General features: G+C 42.9%; 1 protein-coding gene across 1 annotated transcript in view; it reads right to left on the bottom strand.

Moving 5' to 3' along the window:
• The window catches only part of LOC141127798 (uncharacterized), a 30830-nt gene extending 20352 nt beyond the window's left edge, over positions 1-10478 (bottom strand). The window contains exons 1-2 of the mRNA XM_073614585.1: positions 10193-10478; positions 1602-3264 (exon numbers count right to left, since the gene is read on the bottom strand). Coding sequence (XP_073470686.1) covers positions 1602-3017 — 1416 coding nt within the window. The 5' untranslated portion in view covers positions 3018-3264; positions 10193-10478. The remainder of the gene's footprint in view (positions 1-1601; positions 3265-10192) is intronic.
• Between the last annotated feature and the right edge of the window lie 4170 nt (positions 10479-14648).

Below are 14648 nucleotides of genomic sequence, written 5' to 3' on the forward strand. Positions count from 1 at the left end.
CCTCAACAAGAATAACTGTGAGTGGTTACAGTGTTGTAGCACCACCACTACCCAAAGCCCAATTTTCTGCCCCTGTTTAACAGAGGCATGTAATTACAATTTTTGATATAATATTTCACAGCAGGGCCTATTCCTGTGCCCAACAAGAGTAACTGCGAGGGCTTATAGTGTTGTGGCACCACCACCACCACCCAAGGCCCAATTTTTCTGCCCCTGTTTAACAGGGGCATGTAATTACACTTTTTGATCAAATATTTTACAGCAGAGCCAGTTCCTGCCCCCAACAAGAGTAACTGTGAGGGCTTACAGTGTTCTGGTACCACCAACATCTAAGGCCCAGTTTTTCTGCAGAGTATATAGGGCAGGCCGCATAGTATATATACTGCTGTTCAGAGTATATAGTGCCTGGGGGGACCCCCACGCCATTTTTTTTTTATTTTGTAGCAGGGTTCCCCTTAATATCCATACCCAACCTGAAGGGCCTGGTATGGATTTTGGGGGGGACATTGTTATGGAAATAATTTCACCATCTCAGACCGTCCTCAGGCATCAAGATAATATTTATTGCATATGCAAGAGAAATGATTTACACGTTCATGCAGCCTTCATCATTTCTAAGAGATTACTGTGGTACATGTCTTTTTTTATAAGCCCTGGACACCCCCCTTTCCTGTCTTAAAATGCCCAGTCTCATGTATTTTCAACTTTATTCTGGACACAACAGGAAAGGTGGAAGTGTCTGTTACAGACTGTTATCTTACATATAACAATGCTTACAGGATACTGACTTGAAAATTCCCCAAGTCAACACAAAAATACAGGATATATTCAAAACTGCACATCTAAGCATATTATATTGCTGAGTATATATTGCTGACTCCATATTATCACTATAGCTTATTTCTAGGCCATGATAATCAAAATGGCGTCTTTCATAACTGACATTTAAAGTATAATTTCTCTAACATCTCCCCCCTTTTATACTCATAATGTCAATACTTCAAATATCCAGGTTATTTTATTTTACCAGGTATTATCATTTAGACAGATGAGTCCTTAGCGAGAGTTGTAAATTCATCATCAGGTTCCGAGTATAGTTCCGTGTCGCTCTGGAGGAGCATAGTTTTTGTTAAAGATGTGTCAATCAGTCTTTGAAGAAATCCCCTAATACAGGGAATGCAGCAACATCCACACAATGTAAGAACTGCGGCTGCCATGACAATAGAGATAAGCAAACTTTTTGCAAGATCACCCCATTTACCAAACCATTTTTCGAAAAGTCCTGTCAGGGGGTTCTCTACACCAGAGTTCTCAGCTAATTCTTCGGATAGCATTTGTAGGCCTTGTAAGGCTTTGGTGATACTTCCATCAGGTGCCGTATTGTTTGGAATAAAAGTGCAGCAGAAGGTGCCGAACATTTTGCATACCCCGCCCCTTTCTGCCAGCAACATATCCAACGCTATACGGTTCTGCCACGCTGTCAAAGAGGTGGCGTCCAATTGTGCTGCTATACCTTTGATAGCATCTCTGGTGTAATTCACAAACCTCTGCTGGTTGTAGTAGATGTAGTTTATCCAGTCGACGTTCTTGTTGGGCTGGACCCATATGAAGAGTGAGATGAGTCCTGCTGTTATTTGATTCTGCGCTTTAAATTCATCTGGAACTCCTCGTGGAACACCTATTTCGTCTATATACACTCGGTTGTCAAATGAGCCTTGTGGTGTTTCTCTCTTAATTCGTTTAAAAAAGTATTTACCTGGTAATTTCATTGATTTATCACTTATAGGAACTATATAGAAGGGAAGCAGCAATCGGGTAAGGGCACAACTACCCCCCCATCTAGGTGGCAATCTGGGCCTTAGTCTCTTATCTCCACACAGCCACCAAACATCAGCCAATTGCCGTTTCTGTTTCTGAAACCATTTTAGTTGGTACTTAATGTCTGTAGTAAGGATTGTAGTTGCACAGTATTCCGTGGATAGGGTGCCAACATTTGTACCATTACTGTCATTGTTAGAAAAACAAGTAAAATTTCCTGGTAATGCTTGTACTGATGGGGGTATACTTTGCATTTTAGTCTTTGGGTAGCTCTTTTTCTCATTTGCACATTCCGACCCAGTAATATTTTCTGAAAACATTCTTATTATACAAGTCAAGTCAGTTTCCTCTTCAGGGAGAGGAACGGTGGCTAATTGTGGTCTTGGATTTGCACAAGAAATACAATCACCTAACCCTTTAGATTGGGTTGTGTATCTGACCCACTCTATCCACTCATTTTTGTCTCCAAATCCTGTTTCTATACTTAATTGTTCTTTATAGGTAAAATCTGTTTTGACCAAAGAGGGATTAAGTTTAAACTGTGTTGGTTCTGGGGCTGGGGTGATCTGACCAGGGGTTACAACCTTAATAGTAATTCTCCCTAGTAGATCACCCTGACTTGCCCTATATACTCCCAGTCCATAAACTCCAGCATCTGATACCTGTGGGTTTTTTATTGTTATTGAAATGGGATTACACTTCCCACGTATAGTACGGTACTGGCAGCTCCCAGTCCACCCCCGGCGGCTATATATTGATATACGTTCTACCTGATCCTTCCTCTGTTCAGGGATCACGGCAGAACTAGAAAGCCATCCGTCATCATCGGATGACCACCATACATCAGCCCATGTACTGCATTCTGGAGTAGAGCATAGATATTTGCCATCAAAGACATACCTTTGATGCCCAATGTCTATGACCTGACTGAGATCAAATCGTATGGTGGTGGTCTTACCCTGTGTAACAGTTATGGTGGCACCGTCTGGTCCCTTTGTCATCTGTCTTTCCCCCCTTTGACCCATTATGCTCAACATCGGGATAAGGTCAAGAAGCACATAAATTCCCACAACTATGCCTACTATTATCAATATGGCAAAAAGTATTCTCCCCCTCCATGTCTTGGTAAAATACCCTGGCTCGAACAAAAGTCTCTCTCTGGGTCTTCCCTCCACCCCTATGAGTCCATATTGCACCATGTTCTTCCTCTGTTGTGTGGTAGTTAATTCTTAATCAGTTTTTTACTCAAATAGTGTGCCTTCTTGCAGTGGGTGAGATGTATCCAAGGTATCCGTTCCACGATTTTTACTGCAGTAGGGGTAGACAACAATACTTGATAGGGTCCTTCCCACCTGGGGTCAGACCAAGTCTTTCTCTTTATTATTTTTATCCAGACCCAATCTCCAGGTTGTACAAGATCTTCCTGCTCTGATTTAGTCTCTTGACCTGTAAGAGAATTTGGGCATAGGAGTTCTTTAGTTGTTAGCAACTTCCTCATATAATTTGCCAGGTCATAGTCCATTTCCTCGTCATCTCGAGTAAATGCTCTAAGTTGTGGAATATAATAAGGTTTACCATACAGCATTTCATACGGTGTTAGTCCTTTAGCAGTAGGGGTAATTCTTGTACTCAACAATGCCATTGGCAAACACTGAACCCAGTTTTTTCCTGTCTCCTCTATCAATTTTCTTAGTTTACTCTTTAAGGTACCATTGTGTCTCTCCACTGTGCCCGCAGATTGTGGGTGGTAGACACAGTGGTTCTTTAGGTCAATATTGTACCATTTACCAATTTGTTGTATCGTTCGGTTTACAAAATGGGAGCCGTTGTCACTGTAAATCACAGAGGGGATTCCTTGACGTGGAATCACCTCTTTGATTAGTACTTTGGCCACTGACTGCCCATCTGGGTGTGTCATAGGAAAAGCTTCCACCCATTTCGTAAACATGTCAACAATAATCAGACAGAACTTTTTATTCTCACATTTGTTCAATTCAATAAAATCCATGCATATCGTGTGAAATGGATAAGGGGGTTTGGGGAAATGGCCCCTTAAGGGTCTTAGAGCACCTTGGGCATGGTATCTGTTACAAAGCGGACATGTGAGGCAAAAATTTCTAGAATAGTTCGTAAACCCATATGTTGTGAACACCTTGTTGATCACTTGCACCATCCCCCCTTTTGAGATATGGGCTTGCCCATGACTCAATAATGCAGCATATCTAAAAAGTGATGTAGGTAAGATGGGTTTACCTTCTGTACTTGTGTATATACCATTGACCAGCGTTGCCCCTTTAGATAACCACTTTTGTTTTTCACCTGCCGGTGATGTTTTCTGCATTTCTGATAACCATGTTTTATCAATAGCTTTCCGTACCCCATCATTTTCTTGGGGACCTGTATAGTATATGTGTGTTTTTTGCGGTCCTGTAGCAGCTTCCCTTGCGGTCTTGTCTGCTAGTACATTCCCTAGAGTAATTGGATCTGTTCCCTTTCTGTGTGCTGTACATTTACAAATAGCCACTTGTGTTGGTTTTTGTACATTTTCTAGAAGGGCAAGGATAAGATCTCTATGTGAGATTGGTTTACCTGTGGACGTAATCATACCCCTATTTTTCCATTGCTGGGCAAATATGTGTATAGTAGAAAAAGCGTATTGGCTGTCTGTATAAATATTTATTTTCTTCCCTTCCCCTAGACTACAGGCCCTGGATAGGGCAATAATTTCAGCTTGTTGTGCGGAGTATGAACTGGGAAGGGGTCTGGCTTCAATGACTTGGTCATGTGTTACTACAGCATATGCCGTTTGATTTACCCCTTTATCGTCCTTTTTACAAGACCCATCAACAAAAAAGGTAATGTCAGCATCGGGAAAGGGAATATCAGTGAGATCCTTCCTAGGGAGTACCCGTTCATCAATTTGTGCTATACAATCATGTGGATCCCCATCACCAGGTGTTGGTAACAGTGTGGCTGGGTTCAATGTGGTACACCTCTCGATTGTAATGTGAGGCTGTCCCAAAAGAGTAGTCATACATGATAGATGCCTGGCAGGAGATAAATAGGAGATTTTGTCTTGCAGTAAAATTACTGAAATGGCATGTGGGACTTTAAGTACCAGGGGGTGGAACAGTACTATCAGTGCAGAGGACTGTATGGCCAATGAGGCTGCTACTACAGCTTGTACACAGTGGGGCAAACTCCGGGCTACTGGATCTAATTTAGTGGAATAGAATGCAATTGGTTTGTGCTTGTCCCCATAAACTTGTGTAAGAACAGAAGTCATGTACCCTTCCTTACAATCTACAGTCTGAAAAAAGGTTTTACTGTAATTTGGAAGGCTAAGTACAGCAGAACCTACAATGAGGTGCTTTATCTTTGTAAATGCATCCTCTGCTTGCACATTCCACTGAATGGAATCTTTTGCAGCCATTAGTGAACCATAGATGAGATCAGAAAGAGGCGCCACCTCCGTAGCATAATTTGCTATCCATGCTCTACAGAAATTTGCCATGCCAAGAAATGACATCATTTCTTTTTTGGTACGTGGTTTGGGGGCTTGAAGGATGGCCTCTTTTCGGATCTCATCCAAATGTCTACCTTCTTGAGATAAAATATAACCCAGGTATTTCACCTTTTCTTTCCACAGTTGCAATTTGTCTTTGCTGACCTTGTGACCTTGGTCTGCGAGGAAATGCATGAGAGCCAAGGTGTCAATTTTACATTGTTGCTCTGTAGGAGCCGCTACCAGAATGTCATCCACATACAAGAGAATTTGGCTCCCACTGGGAGGTACAAACCGAGACAAATTATTGGACATTTCTTGTGAGAATATAGTTGGACTTTCACAATATCCCTGGGGTAACCTGGTGTATGTGTATTTTTTTTTTTTGTACGTAAATGCAAACCAGAATTGACTATCTTTGTGTAAGGGAATGGAAAAGAAAGCATTACTGATATCGATGACAGAAAATACCTTATTCTCTGGGTGGAGGTCGTTCAGGAGGACATGCGGGTCTGGGACCACCGGGGCCCTCGGTAATACGGCCCTATTGACCGCCTGTAAATCCTGCACGAGTCTCCACCCATCTTCCCCTCCCTTCTGCTTCCTAACTGGGAACAAGGGCGTATTGCATGGTGAATCTGGGCATTCAATGATGACACCTTTTGCTAATAATTCCTTTATCAAGGGATCTACACCCTCTTCAGCGTCTTTCCTCAGTGGATATTGTTTTTGGTGAGGCCTCATTGTACTCTTAGGGGTTATTTGGACTTCACTGGCTGTTTTAATTAGGCCCACGTCCGTCTTTCCTCTTGACCACAAGATATCGGGGACATCTTTTAGGGCATCCTCTTCCTCTTGGGTCAAAAGTGTCAGTCACTGTCTTTTGTCACAAATTGTAATCATGTGAGTTCTGGGTATACACTTAACAAACCACGTCAATTTGTACCTCCAAATCCCTCTAGATTTTAGTTCCTCGTCTGTCAATTGGACCCAGTCCGTGATAAGTTCTCCCAGCTCATGCCATGATACCTTGGGGTTCCGGGTGACCGAAACATGAGGCACAGTATCCTGCCTGTATATTTGCAGAATAGGCTGTGGTAGGAGACAAGTAGCCACGCTATTTCCTTCCTTATCACAGTACAAGTATTTTAAGAGAACTTCAGTGTTAGTGAGACTCATTAACTGTTTCTCATAGGACTTATCGGGCCCAGAGGTCTTTTTGTAATACATGGTGCAATAGAGGTTTGTCTGGACCTTATACCTTTTCCTCTCAGGCTCTTCTTCAATTATTTCTGTCAGGGTTTTGGGTAAATTTAAGCCCTCAGTTTGCAAATCCAGGCTGTACCAGTATCGGGGCTCATTATCCACAGCTGTGATTTGTTTTTCACACAGCCGATGGGCTTTGAGACCTCCCTCCACTGGTACGACAGAAATATCAAGAGCGTGCAACATGTCTCTACCCAACAAATTAACAGGACATTTAGTTGAAATTACAATTTTACACTGAGCCTTTTTACCTGTCTGTGGATCTTCCACAGTAAGGCCTTCGGACACGGCCTCCTGGTGCATCAACCCATTTGCAGATTTCACATATACTACACCTTTTTTCTTTACCCCTGGGGGCATATCCAGTGGGTGTATTAGGGTCCTACAAGCCCCAGTGTCACAAAGAAATGTTACCCATCTACCCTTCACAACCAAGTTTATTTCTGGTTTGACTTCAGCATGCAAACAAGTTTCAACAGCGCATACATCCAAAATTTCAGATTCTTTCTCATCATTTTCTTCTGTATCTCTCTCTGCAGACATACCAACATCTAGTCATGCTTCTTCCTCTCTGTTTGACCTACATTCTTTTGCCAAGTGACCTCTTTTACCACACAGGAAACACTCCCCTCTCTTCTTTTTCCCCTCATAATCTTGAATGCGGGGCCTTGTTCGAGTGTTTCCCACCCTTCTGTTCTCCTTCTCAATGACATACACATCATTACCTTCATCTACCATAAGCACCTTCCCTTTCTTTACTCTCTTTTTTGATTGGAAGTGCCGCTCAGCATGCCTCGCATACTCAATCAGCTCCTGAAGTCTGCAGATCCTATGGTTGATCATGTGTTTGGTAACAAAACTTGATATAGGGGGAAGCAGCCCCTTCAAGATTGCATTCTTTAACTGTTGTTCATATGGGCTATCGTTTACTTGATTTACTGGGACTTCTATTCCAGAGTGATTATTGAAAATCTCCCTCATCCTAACAATGAAATTGTCCACTGTTTCCTCTTCTCCCTGCACACACTGATTTATCATGGACCAGTCGGCTCTACGTATCCATCTATTCTCATCCTTGCTATAAGAGCATTTCTCCTGTTTTCCAGTGCTGCATCATCATGAGGCAACACAACTCCCTGATTGTTTAATCCACTCCAATCTCCCACTACATGATGCCAGTCGGGACCCAGGATCTGTCTAATGACCTGCTCTATTTCCCTCCCATTTAGATGATAGCTAGCAATCATTCCCATGATACCATCTCTGAATTGGGCTATGTTGACCTTGGGATGTGGTATCCCTTCAGTAGCTTTTTTAACATCATCAGGGGTCCAGGGACGATAGACCATCATAGTGTTGGGGACTACTATACCTCCTACATTTTGTCCTGCCCTAGGGTTGGGAACTTCAATTAGTGGAAATTCTTCCTCTCCACATTCTGTTTGTTCCCCTGTTGTGGGGGTTATCAATTTGTTCACCAGGTCCCCAAGAAATTTTGTAACCGTTGCTGTAAGGGGCGTCCCTTGTGGACTCCTCTGGACAGCAAGGGTCATCTTGAGAGGGGGTTTAGCTACAGCCATAGGAGAATCGGTTGCATCTGCGGGTGACCCAGGTGACCACGGGGGAACAACAAACAGTGGAGAGTCAGGTTGCATGGTAAAAGGGTTATTCGTAGATAGTTGGGAGGTCAATGGGGGTGACTTATTGCATGCCTCTGTCCCATATGGTGGTGGGGACTGCAGGTCTGCAATAGGATATAGGGAATTGGGAGCTGGTATTGAAGTCGGAGGGGGAGCAGCAACTGTCAGTGAGGTTGGAGAGGTCTCCAAAGTATGTGCGGGGGCTGTCGGGTGCATTTGGTTTGTTACGTTTTGTTCAGTCAATACTTGCTGAACTAAACTTCGGAGGATGGTCATATTATTGTCCTCCTCTTTGTCCAAAAACATAGTCTTTTTATGGTTTTCTGAATTTAACCTACGGTTAGCCTCCTCAAGCCATTTCTTTGCCTGGGGAAGGCCTAATTTCTTCTGTTTCCTTATTTTCGTGCCGGCATCATTTTTAAGCTTTCTACACAGTTTTACACAACAATCCTTATTTAAAGATGCATCAAAATCATACTTTGTTTTCCACATTTTAAGAAATTTCACATTCTCTTTGTCTAGACTATACATATACTTAGCATCCTCATTCATACCAACAGATTTTCCATGGATCATACCCATTTTGTTTATCGTGCACACGGAGCTCTTTTTTTTGTTAATGTCTTCTCACAATGACACAACACACGCACACAGTATCTTATCACTTGCAATCACTCACAGACTTTCTAGTCGTGATATATCACTTCTAGATTACTGATCTTGTGTATTGCTAAAACACTGGTGTCTTAGAGAATTACAGAATTACGAGGAGACTGAATTCTCCCGACTGTTTTTTTCATCCTATTAAAACATTTAATATTTCAGTCCTTGATCCAAGGGTATTTATGTGCCTGCTCAGGATTAATACAACATATGAGGCTGGCATGAACACTGCGGTCCGCCAAATGTCCTCTGTTTGTTACCTGGAAATCTATCAGGCCACACCCTTGTATCAACGGAGGGTTCTTTAGGTTTTGATCTAGGAGTATTTATGTGTCCCCAAGGGATTTTCTGCAGTTTACAAGGCTGTCTGGATCTAAGATCCAATCGACAAATTTCCTTTATCTGCACCCGGATATTAGTATGGGACCATACCCCTATATCAAATGACTATTAACCAGAAGAATCAAACAAGAACACACAAGAGAGAACACCCAAGAGAGAAAACACACAAGAGAGAACACCCAAGAGAGAAAACACACAAGAGAGAGCACCCAAGAGAGAAAACACACAAGAGAGAACACCCGCAATGCTCGACTGCCGCCAGGTCGCCCTGAGCGCGTCTTCCCAAAACGCGGGCTAGTCACTAGGTCTGCCCATCCAGGATGGCCACAGACGGATCTATACGGGGAATACGTGACCACTTATTTCCCCTCAACAAGAGTAAGCAGATAGGACAGAAACAGATAAACCTTCAATCAAAACACACAAGAGAGAAAACACACATGAGAGAACACCCGCAATGCTCGACTGCCGCCAGGTCGCCCTGAGCGCGTCTTCCCAAAACGCGGGCTAGTCACTAGGTCTGCCCATCCAGGATGGCCACAGACGGATCTATACGGGGAATACGTGACCACTTATTTCCCCTCAACAAGAGTAAGCAGATAGGACAGAAACAGATAAACCTTCAATCAAAACACACAAGAGAGAAAACACACAAGAGAGAACACCCAAGAGAGAACACCCGCAATGCTCGACTGCCGCCAGGTCGCCCTGAGCGCGTCTTCCCAAAACGCGGGCTAGTCACTAGGTCTGCCCATCCAGGATGGCCACAGACGGATCTATACGGGGAATACGTGACCACTTATTTCCCCTCAACAAGAGTAAAGCAGATAGGACAGAAACAGATAAACATTCGATCAATCTCTATATTGTATGTATATATTCAAATCCCTTATTCATCAAATTCCTAATCAAGTCTAACACAAAAGGTTAAATAATAAAATAAAAATAAAAATCTTACCTTGTCCCGAGAGCGGTCTCTTGTGCTGATCCGGTAAGTCGCTGCCCGGGAGGCACTAGTTCAGCAGACCGGCCTCTTTTTAACATCTAATTTGAGATGGAGGACTTACAGTTTTGCCGTATGGTCATCGGTCACTGTTGGCCAGTGCGTCTCGGGGAATTGGACTCCCGGCTCGAAAGACCAAATTGTTATGGAAATAATTTCACCATCTCAGACCGTCCTCAGGCATCAAGGTAATATTTATTGCATATGCAAGAGAAATGATTTACACGTTCATGCAGCCTTCATCATTTCTAAGAGATTACTGTGGTACATGTCTTTTTTTATAAGCCCTGGACACCCCCCTTTCCTGTCTTAAAATGCCCAGTCTCATGTATTTTCAACTTTATTCTGGACACAACAGGAAAGGTGGAAGTGTCTGTTACAGACTGTTATCTTACATATAACAATGCTTACAGGATACTGACTTGAAAATTCCCCAAGTCAACACAAAAATACAGGATATATTCAAAACTGCACATCTAAGCATATTATATTGCTGAGTATATATTGCTGACTCCATATTATCACTATAGCTTATTTCTAGGCCATGATAATCAAAATGGCGTCTTTCATAACTGACATTTAAAGTATAATTTCTCTAACAGACATCCATGACATTTTTTTGGTATTTTTGTTATTTTTATCTATTTTGCCGAGATCCAACAATACATTATTTCCTTTAGAAATGTAATTTTGCTGTGGCACTGTTATAAACATGGGAAAGATGCGCTATTTTACAGGCATACTAAGGACACCCCCCGAGCACGATATTTAAAGGAATATTTCATTTTTATTATTTCACCTTAAGCATTATTAAAATCACTGCTCCCGAAAAAATGGCAGTTTTTAAAACTTTTTTTTGCATTGATACATGTCCCCTGGGGCAGGACCTGTGTCTCCAAACACTTTTTATGGCAATGGTAACTTGCATATAAGCCTTCAAAATGATTTTTCACGTTCACGTCCCATGTACACTGCATATACAGAGCCCTGAGTATGTGTGTGCGTGCCCATATGGCACTAGTAACTTCAGTCCCTTTCAAAAATGATGAGGCTTGTATCTTCAGCTAGCCACTCTCGTTGGTGCACTTAAGCTCCTGAATAGCAAGGCCAAACAACACAACCGGCCCTGATTATCAAGTAAACCATGCAGGATCCTCTTCAGCAAGGTGAAAGGACAATGGTGTCTGTATACATCCTCTCTGTATCTGAATGGCCTTGTGTCCTGTGGCACTACAGGTGTCAGCAAGGTGACTAAGAGCAATGATGTCTGTATACAGTGTCCATACAACTCTATTTGTGTGCATTGTCCTTGTTTCCTGCAAATGGGCAAACGCCCTCTCACCAAATCCTGCGGTCAGGCCCAAACTAATGTCACCTCACACTGGAACGCTTCACCGCCGTCAATGCAGGGGCGTCTGGATGTGCACCTGGGATCCCCATCTATCAAGGTGGATGTCCCCGACCGGCTGTGGATGCCTGAAATCCTGCGGTGGACTGACCAGGGAGGCAGCACCTCTCCTGTAGGTCCAGTCTTTTCTCTTGCCTCGTGGTGTCTGAGAGATCCCCTCAGATCAGCAAGATGGAGTCTCTACTTTCTTTTCCCCTGGAACAGGCTGTCTCTTGTAGTTTTGTCTCCATAGAAAGCTATGGGGCCATTTAGGTGGCCATTTAGGTGGGGACTACATATCCCAGAATCCTTTGCAGCTGCTGCTTGTTAACTACTTGCGGACCGCCTGCCGTCGTTACATGTCGGTATTTTGAAGTAGAATACCAGGGTTATGGCAGCAGATAGCTGCCATAACCCCAGTATATTCTTAAACGGCGGATGGTCCACTTTCTGATAAAATATGTCTCTGCGGCAGATTCGCCGAAAGACCACTTTTATTGGGGGCGGGAGAGGGCCCCTCCCGCCGTGCTCCGGTCGTCTCAGCCGTCGGTAGCGGCGGAGCCGATCAGGTCCTCTCCCCTCTCAGACATGGAGTCGAGTGAGGGAAAGAAGGCCCCCGCTCGGCTCCATAACATTGGATGATGGAAGCGACATAAAACGTTACTTCCGCCCAAAGGTCTTAAAGGGGAAATTAAAAAAAAAAAAAAAAATATATATATATATATATATATATATATATATATATATATATATATATATATATATATATATATATATATAAATATATATTTTTTTTATTGCATTTAATTGTAAATGTGAGATCTGAGGTCCTGTCATGCTTTTTTTCTATTACAAGGAAGTGACCCAAAAATGTTTTTAAAAAAAATTGCGCTTGTAAGACTGCTGCGCAAATACGGTGTGACATAAAGTATTGCAACAACAGCCATTTTATTCTCTAGGGTGTCTGAAAAAATCTATATATAATGTTTGGGGGTTCTAAGTAATTTTCTAGCAAAAAAAAAATGATTTTAACTTGTAAACACCAAGTTTAAAAAAATAGGCTTGGTCCTTAAGTGGTTAAAGTCCTTCTAATTTGCTCCTGTAATTGCTCCTGTCATTGGCTCTCTTCCTCCTGCCAATAGGAACACAGGGGGGGATGCAGAGTTAGCATCCCTGTGTCTGTGTGAGGAGAAAAAAAGGGGAGGAGAAATTCCCCGCAGACTCTGACAGGCATTCTCTCCCTCACAGAAGAATCTTGGCCAGCTTGGCCAGATCACGGTTGACAGAGAAGGGCACCCGCTACATGAGCATTCATGTGTATGATGTAACCCAAGAAAACTAGAAGAATTTTTACAAGAGTGTATGTGCAAATGTGCGTAAAATACTTTGTGTCTGTTTACACTCGCCTTCCTTTGGGTCCCTCCAGGTCCAATAGAAAAAAATTAAAACAACGTTGTCTAGATCAGAGGTAGCCTGATGTAAACATATAGTGGAATCCGTTTACACCCAGCTGCCTATAGAGCTGACAGGGGGTGAATGGGCACAGATGTGACATCCATCCCATTCGGCTCTGATGAGCACAGGATCTACTCACAGATTTCCTGCTGATCAGAGCATACTCCACCCTATGTGAATGGAATGGGCGGCAAGTGGTGTAGTGGTAGCACTCTCGCCTAGCAGTAAGAAGGGTCACTGGTTCAAATCCCAACCACGACACTACCTGCTTGGAGTTTGCATGTTCTCCCTGTGCCTGCGTGGGTTTCCTCCAGGTACTCCGGTTTCCTCCCACACTCCAAAGACATGCTGGTAGGTTAATTGGCTCCTGTCTAAATTGTCCCTAGTATGTATGAATGTGAGTTAGGGACCTTAGATTGTAAGCTCCTTGAGGGTAGGGACTGATGTGAATGTACAATGTATATGTAAAGCGCTGCGTAAATTGACGGCGCTATATAAGTACCTGAAATAAATAAATGGAATGAAATGGTGTAAACCCCTGCACTACCAAATAAACTATGACTCATGACTCAAATTATATATCCTCAAAAGTGTAAAAGATAACGTAAAATCTAAAAATGTAATCACAAGAGCTGTTCCAACCCCCTTATTTGTGTCCTCACAAATGAAATGACAATGGATACTAGTGTAAAGCCTGGTACACACTACAGTTTTTTTTTTCATTCCCCCCGCGGGTTGCACCAAAAAAAAAACTTACAGCTCTGGGCGGGAGTGATTCCACCTGCTGAGCTGTTGTGTTCTGACATGGGAAAGGCCCCCCCGCCAAAACACTCCGATCATCGATCTCTGCCATTGGCTGAAAGTGCTGATCAGGAGTCGGTCGGCTGCTGGTTTTCCAGCATGCACGTTCGACAAAATACAGACCGACATACACACTGGCAGAATGTTGGCTGGTATTTTCTTTCCGGAAAATGTCTCCCGACATTTTGCCCGTGTGTGCTGGGCTTAAATGTTGCGCTGCTGATTAAATTACTAATGCCGCGTACACACGACCGGACTTTTCGACGGACTTTACCAGACTTTCCGAATGAACGGACTTGCCTACACACGATCAACCAAAAGTCCGACGGATTCGTACGTGATGACGTATGACCGGACTAAAACAAGGAAGTTCATAGCCAGTAGCCAATAGCTGCCCTAGCATCGTTTTTTGTCCGTCGGACTAGCATACAGACGAGCGGACTTTTCGACTGGACTCGAGTCCGTCGGATAGATTTGAAACATGTTTCAAATCTAAGTCCGTCAAACTTTTGAGAAAACAAAGTCCGCTGGAGCCCACACATGATCGAATTGTCCGTCGAAATCCAGTACGCCGGACCAAGTATGTCGTAAAGTCCGATCATGTGTACGCGGCATAAGTCATATCAAACAAGTGTACTGTGAAACTACAGCAATAAGAATAATATTAAAATTAGGATACTCCACTTGTGTCAATACCACAATATTAAATTAAATAATACTTCAATTCTAAATATAGTCCATTAATCAAATGTATAGTCCATTCAAAAT

The sequence above is a fragment of the Aquarana catesbeiana genome, linkage group LG01 (assembly GCF_042186555.1).
Source record: "Aquarana catesbeiana isolate 2022-GZ linkage group LG01, ASM4218655v1, whole genome shotgun sequence".
NCBI classification, from domain to species: domain Eukaryota; kingdom Metazoa; phylum Chordata; class Amphibia; order Anura; family Ranidae; genus Aquarana; species Aquarana catesbeiana.